This window comes from Amblyomma mixtum, chromosome 5, assembly GCF_055824585.1.
Source record: "Amblyomma mixtum isolate Tamu chromosome 5, ASM5582458v1, whole genome shotgun sequence".
Taxonomy (NCBI): Eukaryota; Metazoa; Arthropoda; class Arachnida; order Ixodida; family Ixodidae; genus Amblyomma; species Amblyomma mixtum.
Window position 1 is genome coordinate 15,454,901 of NC_143016.1, and position 15,857 is coordinate 15,470,757.

At 49.2% G+C, this 15,857-nt stretch overlaps 1 protein-coding gene across 1 annotated transcript; it reads right to left on the reverse strand.

Annotated features, from left to right (window-relative positions):
• Positions 1–432: 432 nt before the first annotated feature.
• LOC149341368 (uncharacterized) lies at positions 433–15,848 on the reverse strand. Its single transcript, XM_089543452.1, has 9 exons — positions 15,616–15,848; positions 12,100–12,150; positions 10,688–10,997; positions 7,469–7,670; positions 6,329–6,494; positions 5,283–5,579; positions 4,247–4,507; positions 3,301–3,349; positions 433–3,200 (listed from the first exon to the last, which is right to left on the reverse strand). The coding sequence occupies exons 2-9, from the start codon at positions 12,119–12,121 to the stop codon at positions 3,095–3,097; spliced, it is 1,413 nt and encodes a 470-aa protein (XP_089399578.1). The 5' UTR covers positions 12,122–12,150; positions 15,616–15,848; the 3' UTR covers positions 433–3,094.
• Between the last annotated feature and the right edge of the window lie 9 nt (positions 15,849–15,857).

Genomic DNA, 15,857 nt, shown 5'->3' on the forward strand with positions numbered 1-15,857 from the left:
ACTGTGCGATGTCAGTGCACGTTAAAGAACCCCAGGTGGTCGAAATTTCCGGAGCCCTTCACTATGGCGTCCCTCATTGCCTGAGTCGTTTTGGGACTTAAACCCCATCAACTAAACCAACCGAAACTTTGCTTAAGGAAACACATCCGCATAAAGGTGCAAGATCCGACCATAACTGAAGGTGCAAGGAGTAGACAGTGGAGTATACCATGAGCAAATAAAACGGTCACACATCATATGACTGCTCGAATGCACAAGATGTCATGCTTATAATGCATACGTGCACCTTTTTCTAACAATTTAGCTCTGGAGTTTCACAGTCATTGTCTAAGCAGCACTGCAGAGTGCGCTTTCGAAACTTCAGTGGTGCGCAGATTGACCTTCAGCCGAGAGATTAACGTGCTCCGAGTGAAATAAAACACAAGGCCAAAGTACATGCGCGCGTTTACTGGTCTTCACGGGAGCAAATAAATAAGACACTGCGAACACAGACGAAGGCACAACAGATATTTCTCACACCTGCATGTGAGTGTGAGCACATATCACAATCTTTGGCACGACTCAAATGAGTTGAACATCAACACAAGTCTCTCTCCCTCTTTCTGGCCTGTGCGATGGATATATTTGGAAGCACACATTTTTGCGCAGACATCACCGTACAGCCATCATACAGGCACAAGTTCGGCTACGAAAACAGCACAGTACACACAGCAGTCAGCGGAAGGAGGAAACCAACGTTCACAGGACGTGACACACACTCACACACACAAATCTTATTTCTCAAAATCACCGGTCATTTCAACCATCGTGGACGCTATACAGTACATACCGTCATACACGTCGCACCTATTCGCGCAATGACAGCAGGACACAAGTCATAATAATCGTACGATTTAACACGCAAAAAAAAAAAAAAAGAACCTTGTTTGGCAAGGTCGACGAAGGTCACAAGAGATGGACTTTTTCCGGAACGAGAAACAAAAATGACAAACCGCATATTCTACGATTTCGCACGAAAGCGGCAACTGCGTAGCAGTTACTTCTAATACACACGCAAATATTTTTTTTCTTCTAAATAACGCTATTAGTGCTCAAAGACGGCGGTAAAAAAAAAAAAAGAAACGTTGGCGTCCACCACAACTGAGTTATGCTATGCCGCGCTACGCCACTGCCCGTACAACAACAAGCGAGCCACTGTTCTAAGAGTGCATGCTCTCTCCGCGCGGCTATAACAGGCTGAAACAGTGTCAAGGCATGTAATGCGTTCTTGCTGCTACAAGTCAGCAGTTACACACTATGGAAAGCTCTTCAGAAGCTTGATTGCGGATATCTCACTCATAGGTGTTTTCAATGCAAATGTGATTATATGTGGTCGAACAAAAAAAAGCTTACAGATTAAAAGATGGCTTCGAAAGGTGTCGGCGCGTGCTTAAAGCTTCTGCTGCGTTTGCGGGGGATTAGGCCAGGCCAGTGACGCCAGAAGCTTGTGAACAAACAGCCCGGGAATAAAATGAGTTCGCGATGCCTTGCAACAATCCGAGTCCCAATAAATATGTGATCATGGTAATATAAGGTGGCATAATGGCTAGGGCGGTTGATTTGATGCATTGGTAAGTTTCACTTGGAAACCATGTTAGGAGAAATTCACACTAAGCGGGAGTCCGACCACTATCCAGTATTGTCAGAACGGTGCCAGGATTGTCGAGGAACGGCAAGGAATTGCTGCCGGTCAATGCTGTCACGTCGAAGATGGCAGAGTAATTTCAGCTGATTCGTTTCCTAAATAATCTGGAACACTAAAAACGCGACGCAAGCTCCACTTGCGTTTGCGGGAGTTTATACCACGCCAGGGACGGCAAGGGAAGCAAGCAGTCACGTGTCAGGTGCATCGCTCTAGTGAAAAATATATAGACCTTTCAAGTATAGTAATCAGCGACTTTTTGGTTCTGGCGTTTGTCAGACGAACGCCGATGTTCTTGCGTTTGCGGGAGTCTATACCACGCCAGGGACGACAAGAACAGGGACGACTCGTTTCTGACGGCCTGATACGGCCACTCTTCGCAATTCTTTAGAATGAGCCCGCGTATAATCTTGTCTAATGCTCTGCAGCTTCGGATGGAGTGAAACAGCTCATCTGTGTGGATACAAAACACATTCTATACACATGTAACGCTGTCAATACGTCCCTCTATCCCTATCCCTGCCTCTTTATCCTGGAATACTTGGCCATGTTCAGACTCGGCGGGGTTCCAACGGTCCCTAGAGGAGCAAACACTTATTTTCCCGAAGCCCTAGTTTAGAACAAAATAAAGTTGTTCCCTGCATCTCGCAAAGGCAACGCCGAACAAGCCGACATTACGTTTGCGATCGACAGTACACTATTACCGCTCTTTGGCAAGCAGATCGCCAGTGCTATGCGAGCACTGTCTTCACGCCAATTTACAAGAGTTTTTTACCAAGATTGGAACTGCGTAAACAGGAGCGCAAAGGTATGACCATTTGAGATCAATTAGTTGTAGACATCCACTCCAGCCCGATTTCTGCAAGCGTTCTCTTTTTCTTTCTCTATGTCCTCTTCTTTCTTCGTGTCCTCCTGTTAGCAGAGCATTTCAATGCACGAAAAACTCTCGTGCAAAACACCCAACCTGCACTGCCACACGAAAACGCAGCGCCCTGCTAAGCAAGCTGGGAAAAGCGAAAAGCACATATGGCGCCTGTCTGTGACGGGACGTCCTGTACACGTGACTGAATCCGTCGGGACGCAAAATAGCACGTTGTGAGAGCAGAGCTATAGGCACAGCACGTTACTTGCATCACATTTCGTGCTGCTACCAAGACAACGTTGTTAGGATTGAGAAACGCTTGTACTAAAAAAGACGGAGAAGGAAAAGAAGTCACAACTAATCCAACACGCGTACCCTTCGTTCGCGATTAACCCGCAGTTCATTTCTACACGCGTGCCCCCCTACTCACCACGCACCATCGCTTATCGACATTTCACCAACACAAAGAGGCGATGCTGCAAGCCGTGGTGGGCGATTGATGGTGTCGATATCACAGACTGAAAGCCGGCTCGGCGCGGCACTGCAGTTGGCTACGCGACCCGCTGCTGCTGAGGCTGCTGCGACCAGCACAGCGCCGAAGACTGCGACAGGTGCGTCAACGCTTCGGCCGCCTCTATCTCCGTCCACCGCAGAGCACTGCGAGCAAGGAAGATGCGGGAAGCGTGCATGCTCGCAAGGCACATTCGTCGCTTTATGCGGGTGTTACAAGAGCCAACACCAACGGATGTATCGTTACCTGGGTGGTTCAGCAGCGCACTTTCTTTTCTTTGCCGCTGGTCTCTGACCTGCACGGGAAAATGAATGAACAGTCACTGTAAAGGCTGCGTGACAAGACGCGCGACAAAGGTAAAACCGCATAAAAGGTTGAGGACGCGGTGAATAGACAGGCAGAGCGCAGCTTGACAAAGGAATACATGCGTCAAATTAATGAAAACTTTTTTTTTTGGTGATCCGACCATCTGCAGTATAGTTGTATGCCAGCGGATATATATATATACTGTATATGGCACTATCAACAGCAATAATACAACATTTTGGGCGAGTTGGTTACCTACATTCATTATTACAGCGCAACGACGGCACAAAACAAGAGGGGGACACAACAGCGCTGAACACATGTAAAAGAGCCATTTGTACTAGAAATAAAGTTCCATAATACAGCATTTTGGGCGAGTTGGTTACCTACATTCATTATTACCGCGCGAAGTCAGTGCATGTTAAAGATCCCCAAATGGTCGAAATTATTCCTGAGCCCTCCACTACGGTACATTTTTCTCTCCTAACTCTTATACTACACTCTTAATCCCTTCCCTCACGGCGCATTTTTGGTGTTCACCAGCCGCTGTCGTTGACGGATTCAGAACGTGCGAGCGGGCGTGGTCCAGTCCGTGAGCCACCGTGTGACACGCCGTACCCACGCTTCACTCTCCGAATTCAACCCAGCGATCACAGTGTACCACACCGTAACTCCTCACTCCCCCGCCCGTCGCCTGTAGTCTCCCTACTTGTTTTTCTTCGACCGCTTTCCCTCTCCGACCCCCTCTCCACTCCTCTCTCCACTTTGTCACCTGCCAACCGAGGCTTCAGGCGGACGGACGGACGGATTTTTTCGACTTGGGGGTTCTCATGCTGTCGCATCAAAACTGATTTTCATTCTCAGCATCGCCACACAGCGCGCATACCTTCTCTCGCAGCCTTCTTGGGCTCGGCCGTTCTGGCGGCTGGCTGCTGCTCTTCGCGCGGCCTCTTGGCGGTCGGTGGCCGGGGCTGCCTGCTCGACGTCTGGCTGCCGCCCGGAGATTCGCGCTCGTCCGCGCCGATGTAGCGCAGGAGCATGCTCGTTTTGTACTTCTTGAAGGCCGGAGGGGACGAGTCTGGCGAGTCAAACAGGCGCCGCTTGACGCCGCACAGCGGCGCCACTTGGGTGGCCGCTGTCAATGGACCTGGCAGGGAGAGTTTTGTGTAAATAGGACATTCTCTCTCTATAGGATGAAATAGGATGATCAGAGAAATAGGAGAGAATAGGAATCATTTGGTTTTCTTATGGCGATAGCATTTAGGTTGTCGTCTTGCAAAAACCGCTCGGTTTCTCAGTAGTGAGATCTGAATGTCCGAGAGGGTCGCGACGTCATCAGCACCGCCAAATTTGAAGACCTGAGAACTAGAATGTTCGAGTACCTTCCAGTGGAATATCGTATAGGATTATGCTAACCGGATCAACTATTACACCATAATACGTCCACTATTCCCCACTTATCAACCGTAATCCATTTTCTGGGGTGGCCTTACTTCCAAAATTGGGGGGGGGGGGGGGGGGGGGGCACCCGCCAGAGTTGGCACGTGGTAAAGTGGAAAGAGGGAAACAACCCTCTCCACTTTTAGGGAAGAGGATGCGACGTGTGGATAAGTAGAAATACGGGAATCTTCCTCTCCGCCTTTAGGAAAGAGATAGCAATGAAAGGGGGGCAATGGGGAGAGGGTGGGAGGTGACTGGTGGGTGGATTTTGCGTCCGCCTTGGCTGCGGGAGGTGGTTGGTTCGAAACCCACCGTCGGACAAGGATGGGTATAAGTGGACCCTGCCCGGCGCCCGGCTTCTTTCTTTGCAGTCACGGCACAGCTCATGCTCAAACATTCGCGTTACGCACTCGAAACCATCCTGTGATTAACCCTTTTAACCCAAACAAGTGAGAGCTGCGTGTGTGTATGTGTGTACGTACGACGCTGAGGCGGTGGATGAGGAGGCGCCGGCTGCGGCTCATCGGCGGGCTCCGCTGTGGTGGAGTCGTCGTCCGAGTCCTCTTCGTCGTTCTCCGACGGGCTGTCCGAGTCGCACGAGGGTCTCGGCCGCTTTCCACCGGGCCCCGACTCGCCGTCGGGGCAGCGGGCTCGCTTCGCGGCCCCCCGCGGTGGCGTGGAGGTCACCGCAGCGTGCAAGCCGCTCCCCTTATGCAGCGCGTTGGACGAGTAGCTGTGCTCGAACAGCTCGACGCGGGGCTGGCTCTCGCGCCTCGCACCTGCACAGCACACAAGTGCCGATGAATGGAGAGCGTGTTGTTGGCGTTCTTTACCGGTTTTGTTCGGCTAAAAGGCTGCTTCCCAGACGGTTTAATTCCTGTATGTTCATGTCCACAGATTTGGACAGCAAGAGGACCACAGATGTTTTTTTTTTCTTTCATGAATTAAGACTGCGTGCAGCAGTGCGGAACACACACGGTGGAAGCAAGGAGAAGAGAAACGCGCAGACTAACAACTGAAATTAATTTCAATATACTGTTTCAATATACGGAAGATGGGCAGCGGCGGCAGCCGCACCGCCAGCGCACGGCGCGAGATCGCTGGGTTGATGACCGGAGCTCGGACCGCCATTTTGGCTAGCTGTTCTTAGGCTGTTTCCCCGGAAACCTTGCTACAATACACATAATATCTAAAAAGGAACAGAAAATAGTGCATGCACCCCGCAAGAAAAACCAAAAGAAACGACACCAAAAGCAATTTTTTTTTCTTTTTTTTTCATGCGACGCATCTGTCCTGTTCTATTATTATTAATATTATTATTATTATCATCATCATCATCATCATTAGTAGTAGTAGTAGTAACACACACACACACACAGAAAGAGGGAAGGGAACCTAATGAGCCTCTTTATTATGCAAGGCACTTGTGAATATTCCTGTTAGAGTAAAAACATTAATGCCCGGTACACTCGGTACAGCAAAGGAACTTTCACGAATCACACGCCTGAATGGACGACGTGTAGCATACCTTGCGCTAGGCTGTCCTTCTCGTCCGCGCAGCCGTCGTCGCGTTGCTCACAGTCGCTGTCCCAGATGCTGTCGTCCGAGCTTATGCTGAGCGGCTCAGTGTTGCCCGAGATGAAGTTGTTGTACTGGCGGATTCGGTCGCCCCAGTTCATCCCCGGAATGTACACCTGCGCGTAGACGCATGGATGCTCCTTCATGCGTTCGGTAATCATATCATGAGGTCATAAACATTTGCGGTGATCACAAAGGTACCAACGTGAAAAAAAAAGAAAACAGAAGAAACTGGTGCATGTCGACGACGAGAGTTGCGCGGATATGACATTAGCGAGCCCCCCGAAGTTATTCGCAGTATACCATCCCACGCTGGCGCGCTCTCCCTCTAGCTTAGTTCCGTTGCTGTCAAGGGAGGGCGCTTATCTTCACATGCACTGCTGGGTCTCTTCCTACTGGGTTTGATGGCATAAGATAAGCGCAGATAAGACGCTGCAGTGTTAATGCAACACACGAGCATGTAATACACAGCGGCTTCGCGGTGCGCCCCGGTCTGCCTAATCCGCAGCGCAGTGCTTGAGTATTGCAGTCGATATGAGGTGTCCTGCTGGTGGCTGAAGGCTTATTTTCGGTCACTATATATGTTCACGTTTCTATGAAATCGTGACAAAAAAGCATGTTCGTACTTGGGACTTTCGTACGTTCACGAACTCCAGTGAGGTGCACGAAGCACACATAGTCCTCCGTCTGCAATATAGTGTTTCCTTCTTAACTTTTGCCGGTAGTTCTTTTTGCTGTTTCTCCTTGATATATTTTTTGTTGGAGGAAGATATAGCACTCTATTTGCCCCTGTGACTCGGAAGTAGTCCATACGTACGCATTGTCAAAGCAAAGAGCAAATACAGTGATCATGCGGGAGTACAGTGGCCGTATATCCACGATGATAATAGACGCATAGAATTGTTAAGGATATTCAACATACGCAGGAATCTAAACTTCCTTTTCGGCCAGTGCTCCAGCCGTGTACCGGTCCAAGAGCAGAATGCGACGGGCTCTTTCTCCTTGCTGTTTTGTACACAGCAGCGAACTTCAATTTCGGTCTTTGTTAAACGATGAACAATGACAAATAACGAGGGCGCCACGTGTTTACCGTGTTCTTGAGCCTGCGGCGCGCGTTGGCGAACCAGTTGGAGACCTGCTCGAGGGTCATGTGGGAACCCATGGCCAGCGCCAGCTTCTCGGCCTTACTCGGGTACGGCTTGTCCCGGTGGCGGATGAGCCACTTCTTGAGCGGCCGGGCCATGCTCTGCAGCACGTGGCGCTTCTTGCGGGGGCGCTCCTGCAGGCGGCACCTGCGCACGCCCACTGTGACGTCACGATCGGGCCACGTGGGTGCAGCTGCACGCACCTTGTGAGAGGGGAGGAGGTTCGAGTACAAACTGTTGTTCGGCTAGGCTATTTGTAAACTCTTCTATACATAGAAAAAGTTCGCGCGAATTGCAACTACACAAGGCAGAGCATAGGGCGAATGCAGCTAGCAAATGATGTAGTGGAGGTGTTCTCACTAACAGAGAACACCTCCACTACATATTGGTGTTCTCTCGTTAATGACATCTTAGTTGAAATCAAGAGGAAGAAATGGGCTTGGGCAGGGAATGTAATGCGAAGGCAGCTTAACTATGCTTGAAGAAGCTAGCAGAAGCCAGTCAACAGCACACCAAAAATATCTAGTGTGCCACTTTTTGTTGCTATTCTGTCACAATATTAAAGCACAAGCCTCTACTGAGAGGCAAAACAGTAACAGAGGTCAGTGTGAGTAACAGTGAGGTCTTTGTGATAACCGCTGGTCCTTAAGGGTAACGGAGTGGATTCCAAGAGAAAGCAAACGTAGCAGGGGATGGCAGAAAGTTAGGTGGGCGTATGAGATGAAGAAGTTTGCGGGGATACAGTGGCGGCAACTGACAAAGGACAGGGTTAATTGGAGGGACATGGGAGAGGCCTTTGCCCTGCAGTGGTTGTAGTCAGGCTTATGATGATGATGGTGATGATGAAGTAAGATTTGTGAAGTAACAGCGTGGTATCTTATGCGTGGTATCTAGTGGTTTCGAGCTTCTAAATGCCATTCTCGAAGGTATAGCATTATTGTCTCCCAATTGTTACTCTCCTTTTGATAGTATGCGCCATTTTGCAATGCAGCACTCGATGGGTACAACTCCAATAAATGATTTGCAAGGTGCACTAATCCCATGTGTTCCCTTGTAAACGTGTAACTCAAAGCATGAGGCTCAGAGTGACGTTGCTCACGACCCAACTGTAATTTACCCACACATTGTAGCAGCAGCGTAGCACGTAAAAAAAGTAAAGGCTCGCTGTTAGGAAGCAGTACTCGCCCCGCGTGACACGTAGCACATCAGAAATCGCCACTAAAGCACGTCTCACACTGCTCCTGTAACTGTTAAGCGAGTGACGTCGCATGCACGTGTCGGCCGACAGGGACGCACAGATGATCAGTCTTTGCGAGTGCCTCACGCGTTGCGTCTGCAACAAACACGGCTGAACCATGAACGTGCACTGTTACCAGCGGGATACACCGCTCACATATAACTGTGTAGCCCGTCAAAGCTTTGACGCGCCACCTGAAAATTTACGACGGTGGTGTGGGCCTCCGCATTTTCCGCTGCATCTCGTTCGCTGGCTTTCTTTTCGCTTTTTCGTTCCCTTCAACTGCTCTCAGTCGCTTTCGGCTCGTCGCACGTGGCGGCAGACTTATGTTGCGCAGTGAAGGAAAGTATGTAACACGCCACACCAACCAGAAGCGTGGCGCACGAGACGCAAGCTCGAAAAGAAGGCTAAACCACAACAACAAAAAGAGACGAGCATTCACGCAGGCCGCGCAGAGGCGCGCAGCCACGTCGCGAGCGCGTAGCCGCTCTTCTCTACATGGGTGGGACGGGGCTGGAGCCGCGCGGAGGGTTCGGCCCGGACCGCGGCTGCAGCGTGCGCGTGTCGAGTTACACACCTCCCGCGGAGCGCTCGTCCGGGCGTGCGTGACGAGAAACTCCGCGGCGGCGGCGAGAACGACGATGTCGTTGGTGGCGGCACGTGAACTGGTTAACGGTTAATGGATTGTCACGTGTCCAAATCCACGCTTCGCACTAGTGGAAGGATCTGGAGTAGTTTTGTAGGCCCGTAGTTCCTTGACATGCTGTGAAATGTAAATACATTGCATTTCGCCTCGATCGAAATGCGGCCGTCGGGGTTGGAAACTGGTGCTCAACAGCCGAGCGACTTATGTGCACTGATCCATTCCAGCGGGCCATCCGGCGCGTAAAATGAGGTAGTTGGCTATAGCATGTGCTGCTGTTAGCCTTGCTAGCTTGTCTTTCTCGTGTTCGCGCTTTGAGCTCGCATTTCCTGCATTGTTCGGCCTTATTTAGAAGCGGCGCCGACCGAAACGTGTGCAGGGTTAACAAAAAGAAACATGAGCAGGTTAGATGGAGCAAACATCCCCATAAGTTTCCAAGACGATCAACGATAAATGCGTATAGCTGCCTGTTCTGTGCATAGAAGTAAGGATTGTTCATCATGTGTGCATTTAGGGATGGGAGATGAGAGAGAGAAAAAGATTTCGCTCATGAGCGAGAAGCCTCCAGTCCAGTGCCTAAAGTCTGGCTCCATCGAAGGGGGTCTCTATAGTTATTCGAGCACAGGCGGGGATGGAAATAAGGATAAAGAGAAAGAAAGCGGCTGGCGGCCTGTTTTACTCATCATTTTATACAAAGGGGAGAAATCGTTCTTAATGATGGTGTTTTGCTCAATTTATGACACAGATCTGAAACAAGGGGACCCACACTCCGCCAGTGTGCTCGTTGTTATTGTTGTGCAGCCTTGGAGCTGAGTGGCCAGCTCTGGATGGACTTGTGGTGTAAAGGCACGGGTTTTCCTTTTACTTCTAGCCTTTGTGTAGTGCTGCCGACATTTTATTTTTCTCCGTCTCAGGTTTTAGAAAACATGTCAGTGGTTGGACAGAAAGCTGGGCAAGTTAGTCGGTTACGATTCGTTGACATGACACGTTATGGCATGACATGACATGATATTGACATTGTTATGGATGTCACTGGTTCTTACTAAAAACCATGGTTAAATTTTCGAAACGACAGAGAAGAATGTTCCAACCACCAAAATAAAGGTTGCCTGCTTCGGATTCACGCAGTTCCTGTATTATTGCGTGGGGGTATCAAGATCTCTTGTCAATACTGTTGGGGGCCACTTAGCCATAGTGTCACGTCGTCACGCATTATTATACTAAAGAAATAAAGAGGGGGAGGGGGGGCACATATACATGTCACAGGATGGGAACGAAACTTGCCTCGTCGGTCTCATGCGAAGCGTCCTGCCGGACCTCGTCCGCACCACTTCCTCGATGGACGAGGCGCTGTCTTCCGTCCGGGACAGGTACAGCTGGTAACGTGCCAGATTGGTGGGCGTCAGGCGGGTGAACTCCTGCGGGGTCCCGTCGTCTTGCGCAGGCCCCGCCGTCAGCTCTTCGAACAGCGACGACGATGACTGGAAACGCGGGGTACGCGCGTTGTGCAGCGCGGAGGCGTACCCTCCGGGCTCTGTCGGAGACCTTTCCCTCCTGGAGACGTCGTCGGCCACCATGAAGCACCTGCCTGGTCCTGTGCAAGCAATGGGCGGCCGCTAAGCGCCACGAAGACCGCTTTGACGGCTTGCTTCTCAGCTCTCGTAGCGTTGCAACGTCCGTCAAGCAGTCGTGGACCTTATAACGCCTTTATTTACCGAATCTATGTTCCTTTGATCTCTCGGTGAGGTAACTTACCCTTCTAGTAACCACGCGCACTTTCATTACTAACGTTAGCAGGGCAACTCGAAGATAAACATTAGAAATTCATTCATTCATTCATTCATTCATTCATTCATTCATTCATTCATTCATTCATTCATACATCTTTATTCGACATCTTTACAGAGGTCTGGAGCACAGACAAAAAGCTGGAGAAGACAGCTTGACAGGGTCTGTGCCCCTTAACAATTCATGTGCGTACGGACATGTACAAATGATAGTTGGCATCGTCAGTTGCAAATTTGTAATTCAGAACATAAAGAGTCATCACTGAAAACTAAATGAACAATTCTGTTATTAATTACTGTGGACAAACAATTCACAATGTACTAGTAAAAACATTCTCGGTAATGATACAAGGTACATACATGGATAATAGCTAACTGCGCGATTCCAACGTTGCTTTCAATGTTTTAGCTAAAGTTAATGTTTCTAAGTCGAGTCGTCTTTTCGAAAACGGGGCTCTGTAAACTAAATGAACAATTCTGTTATTAATAACTGTGAACAAACAATTTACAATGTACTAGTAAAAACATGCTCGGTAATGATACAAGGTAGATACATGGATAATAGCTAACTGCGCGATTACAACCTTGCTTTCAATGTTTTAGCTACAGTTAATGTTTCTAAGTCGAATCGTCTTTTCGAAAACGGGGCTCTGTAATCGCTCCACTTACGTCCTCAGAAACTGAGCGTTTTCAATGCATGAAGACATTTGCGAGGCCTTGAAAAGAACAGTTTTATCTGCTGAAATGCTGGCACTGGATTCAGGCTGGGATCTTCGCTCAGCCCGGAATAGCGTGCTTTGCTAAGCATTTCGTTTAAACGGTCGCGCCCCTTGGTATTTATATTATGAAGTACGCAGGCGTAAAAGCCCACAAACCTCGTGACATAAGTAAAGGAACGGGAACGCTTGCCTGATATCTGTTGAGGTCCCATCGTGGGCGAGCCAGGCCGGTACTTTAATCCTGAAAGCGGAGGCAGGAAACATTGAAGAAGATATGGGAAGACGCTACGCGCCCCAAGTTTGCCTCAAGAAAGCTGAAAGTCTCGAGAAAAAATATAGTTTCTGCGATGAAACTGCTGTCTGTAACAACCGTTACTCACGTTACTTGATTTTGGCTTTTTAATGCATACTCTCCAAACTACTAGGCCTACGGAGACACGGCATGGAATTCAAAAGGAACTGCTCATTATGAGCAAACTGTAAGAACAACAGAATGTAAGAATAAATGAAGAGACACAAAAATTCCACAACGCACTTTTCAGCACTTTATGAAATCATGACTTTGTTGCGGACGCCAAATTTGAATGTCTTCATTCCTACAAAATCACCCAGCTTATCAGTCGTGGGCGTATTTAGCTCTGGCTAAAGCACCAATGTGAAATAAAATTTAAAAAAAAAAAACAACACTTAGCGACCAGGTGACTGCCTACCACCAGGGCACCAATGTTGCTTCGTGTGATATTAGCAAAAGAAGAGAAAAACACTTGAGCGCTCCTCGGTAGCTCGTTTCAATTCTTTGGCATTTTCTGTTGCTGTTGATTCAGTCGTCACTCCGCCTTAAGGGTATAACACGACAGCGTGAATGGGTTGATGCCCATATGTGCGGAATTGGTAATCCTCTAATTTACATTCACAGATCCCTGGGAGTCCTCACACCCCTCCTGGCGCAGTGGTGCAGCGGTTAAGCGATGCGTCACTGCCCAAGTCAGGTGGCTGTTTCGAACACATGTAGCCACCGGTGGGGCTTGTGAGACCCAGGTTGCTCTTTCCGAATCAGCTCTCGCGACCAATCATTAATTTAACTGCCACCTGCCACAGTGGGCAGGTTGCGATGACGTCACAAGGCCAGCATCACGTCACGCGTGACAAGTATTCGTCCAGTAAGTTTTCGTTCAACCTTGCTGATAAATCTCGCAGCAAGGGGAACACGGGAGATAGACATGCCCATATCCTTACGAGATAAGCTCACCCGTATGTAGGTGAGCAATGTGTAAGTGAGGGATTAAGAAAAGAAGAAAGGAAAATGTCAATTACAGAAAAAAAAAACAGAAATGGCACATAAGAATGGGCGCCTCGCGCAACAGACAAACAGCACCTTCCTGTACCAATACCTTCCTGTAGTACCTACAGCGATTAAGGTGTCTCGTTCGTGCCTCTTACTAAACACAAGCATGCATGCTTTCAGTGACACGTGCTTTCCGGTACATGAATAGAGGCACCCGCGTCCAAAGTGTCGTTTCGATCCATTGAACTGACTGAAAATAAGAGACACCCAACTTGATTTTTTCCTGACTTGGCGAGCGATAAAACTCAGCCATTAGCAAGGAGCTAATAAAACGACGTAGCGCTACACGCACATCTTGATACCTTCGCAAACTACAAACTCAAACTTAAAACAGTCCGTAGGGACAACACGCAACAGACCCGGATTCGTTCTAATCAAAGTGCAAATACTGTGCGAGGAAAGCAGACTTCTGTCACGTGGTATGGGTCCGCCATAAAAGCCAAACCTTGGACTTTATCGAACAGCCAACACGGAAGAGGTGGGAGGCAGCACTGTCTAGCTCGGACGAAGAGAGCCAACGACAACTCATCGAAAGAGAAAAGGCCTTCGCCAGTGGGGTCCCGGGCTAAAGACACCGACGGCAAGCCACCAAACAGAACTTAATAAAGATTTTTATCATCATTATCATAATACTAATCATCATCATCCGAGTCTCTAGGAAAAAAAAATCACATACTCTTCCCCAATTCGTGCTTGTTCGGTTGTTTTCATTACACGTAGAGCACAACGAACCCGTTGACACTCTAATGAGTAGGGTCATTAATATTTGTGGCATCATAGTTTACATGTCTCTTTGCAGACTTGGAGCTGTCTGGCTTTGCACTGATAAGCAAGCACCTAGCGGCACTTGCTCATGGTCTGCTAGCTCACGCAGAGTGAAAAAATGTCTGCGTTTCTTAGAACAGTTGGACGGGCGCTTGTAATGCAGATAAAAGATTACACTGCAAAGAAATTACACGCCTCATTATAAGCACGGACACATTCATGTTTAACTATACTTAAATCCATTCAAAAGCGCATTGTTACTAAAGTAACAGGCGAATGACGAAGACAACCATAATTTTCCGACTCGTGGATTCCATGGGTGTGGTAATGCAGATATATAGGTATGTAAGCTAATTAGAATAAGCCTTTAAAGTAACTTGCAGGCGGTTTTTTGAGGAACAGCGGAGCTATGTCCATCATTGCGAGACAGCAAAACACAAGAAAAGGTGGCTTTTTCATTGTGTCACCGCTTATATGAAAGCGGGAACTTGCAAACTTATTTCGGAGCAGGGCTGGCAACAGCCAAGGGGAACAGAGTTTTAAGTCGCACGCGGGAAAATGCCACATACAATGCACGACAGCGCACGGATACTGGCGCATACGATAGACAGGGAGCAAGAGCATCGGCCGGACCAAAACACTCAGCGCCCCCGAAGAGGCGCTCATGCGTTGTGGACAAGCGGCGACTCCTGTTCGAAGAATGCGCTCAAGATGGCCGCCGATCCCAAAATTAGCATCTCCCGCAAACACGCTCGTGACGACGGCGATGCTTGTTTCAAAGACAGTCAGAGCCGCTGTTGTCGGCTCAGGCACTGCGTTTCACACAGAGTCTACGTTCGCAGCTTTGATACCGGTTTGAAACGTTGCCGACGGCGAAAATCGAGAGATAATTACGAGATCAAGTGCACGCAAAACAGTTCGCTCGAAGCGTTTACAAGGCGTCCAGAGTTAGGCTTAACTGCGTGCCTCGCCGTTCGTTGTCGTTTCCATGTTACTCCACTCTTTGTTCGCCGGCACCTGTATATCCCGAGCGACCACGATGTCCCCGTGACTGGGGCCGCCGTCTTTGCGGCGCTAGACACTGAACTTGGGAGTTAAACGACAGAACATGAACCGTGCAGGAACACGATTGCTCCATCCACGCTTGCCAACACCGCATACGAAACGCACCCATGCAGCTCCCCTGAGCACGGCTTCGTCACGGGCGGGCATGGGCAAGAACAGCCCGGCAACGCCAATCACGCGAGATAAATATACGAAGGGAAAGAAACACTCGAGCCGTTTTCATGCTGTACAAAGCTGTTCAGCTTTCGCGAACAAAAATTTCCGGAACCTCTCTCAATGAACACAACAGCACAGAATGTAGTAGCAACGGAAGACATTTTTTTTTTAGTCGAACGAAGCATCCTCAAGCCTACAGAAAACACAGAATGATAGCTTGTAATGGAACCCAGGTAGGCAGATCTCGGTTTTCGAAGGAATCGACAGCGGTCTCACTGGCATGTCTCTTTTGCATTCCCGCTGACGCTAGAACAATCCGGCATGCGTAAGCGGAACACAGCGGAGAACAGCAAAACATGATGTCTGGTACACTACCTGAAACGGGTAGCGTCGGACGGAGCAAATCCTAGTGGAAGCACGTCTTGGGAACAGCGACGCCTTCCTGGGGCATGCTCCCGCGGACACAGTGTCAAGATCAGTTCACTGATCCTCCGCCCTGAAAACTGGCGACGGCCTCAAACAGCGCCTCCGAGGCTACGGGGACGAGCAGAGGTGCTAAGCCTCAGAGCCGTGAACGAAGCCCGCGGCCACAGCAAGCGATGCCGCCGGCTCCCGGG

What these genes read in the sequence shown, in the direction of transcription:
- LOC149341368 (XM_089543452.1), bottom strand. Translation starts at nt 12,121, where the DNA reads ATGGGACCTCAACAGATATCAG. An exon ending in CTTCGCATGAGACCGACGAG is followed by an intron (nt 7,671 to 10,687) that starts GCAAGTTTCGTT and finishes GGGCGTGCGCAG; the next exon opens with GTGCCGCCTGCAGGAGCGCC. An exon ending in CAAGAAGGCTGCGAGAGAAG is followed by an intron (nt 3,350 to 4,246) that starts GTATGCGCGCTG and finishes TTTCCCGTGCAG; the next exon opens with GTCAGAGACCAGCGGCAAAG.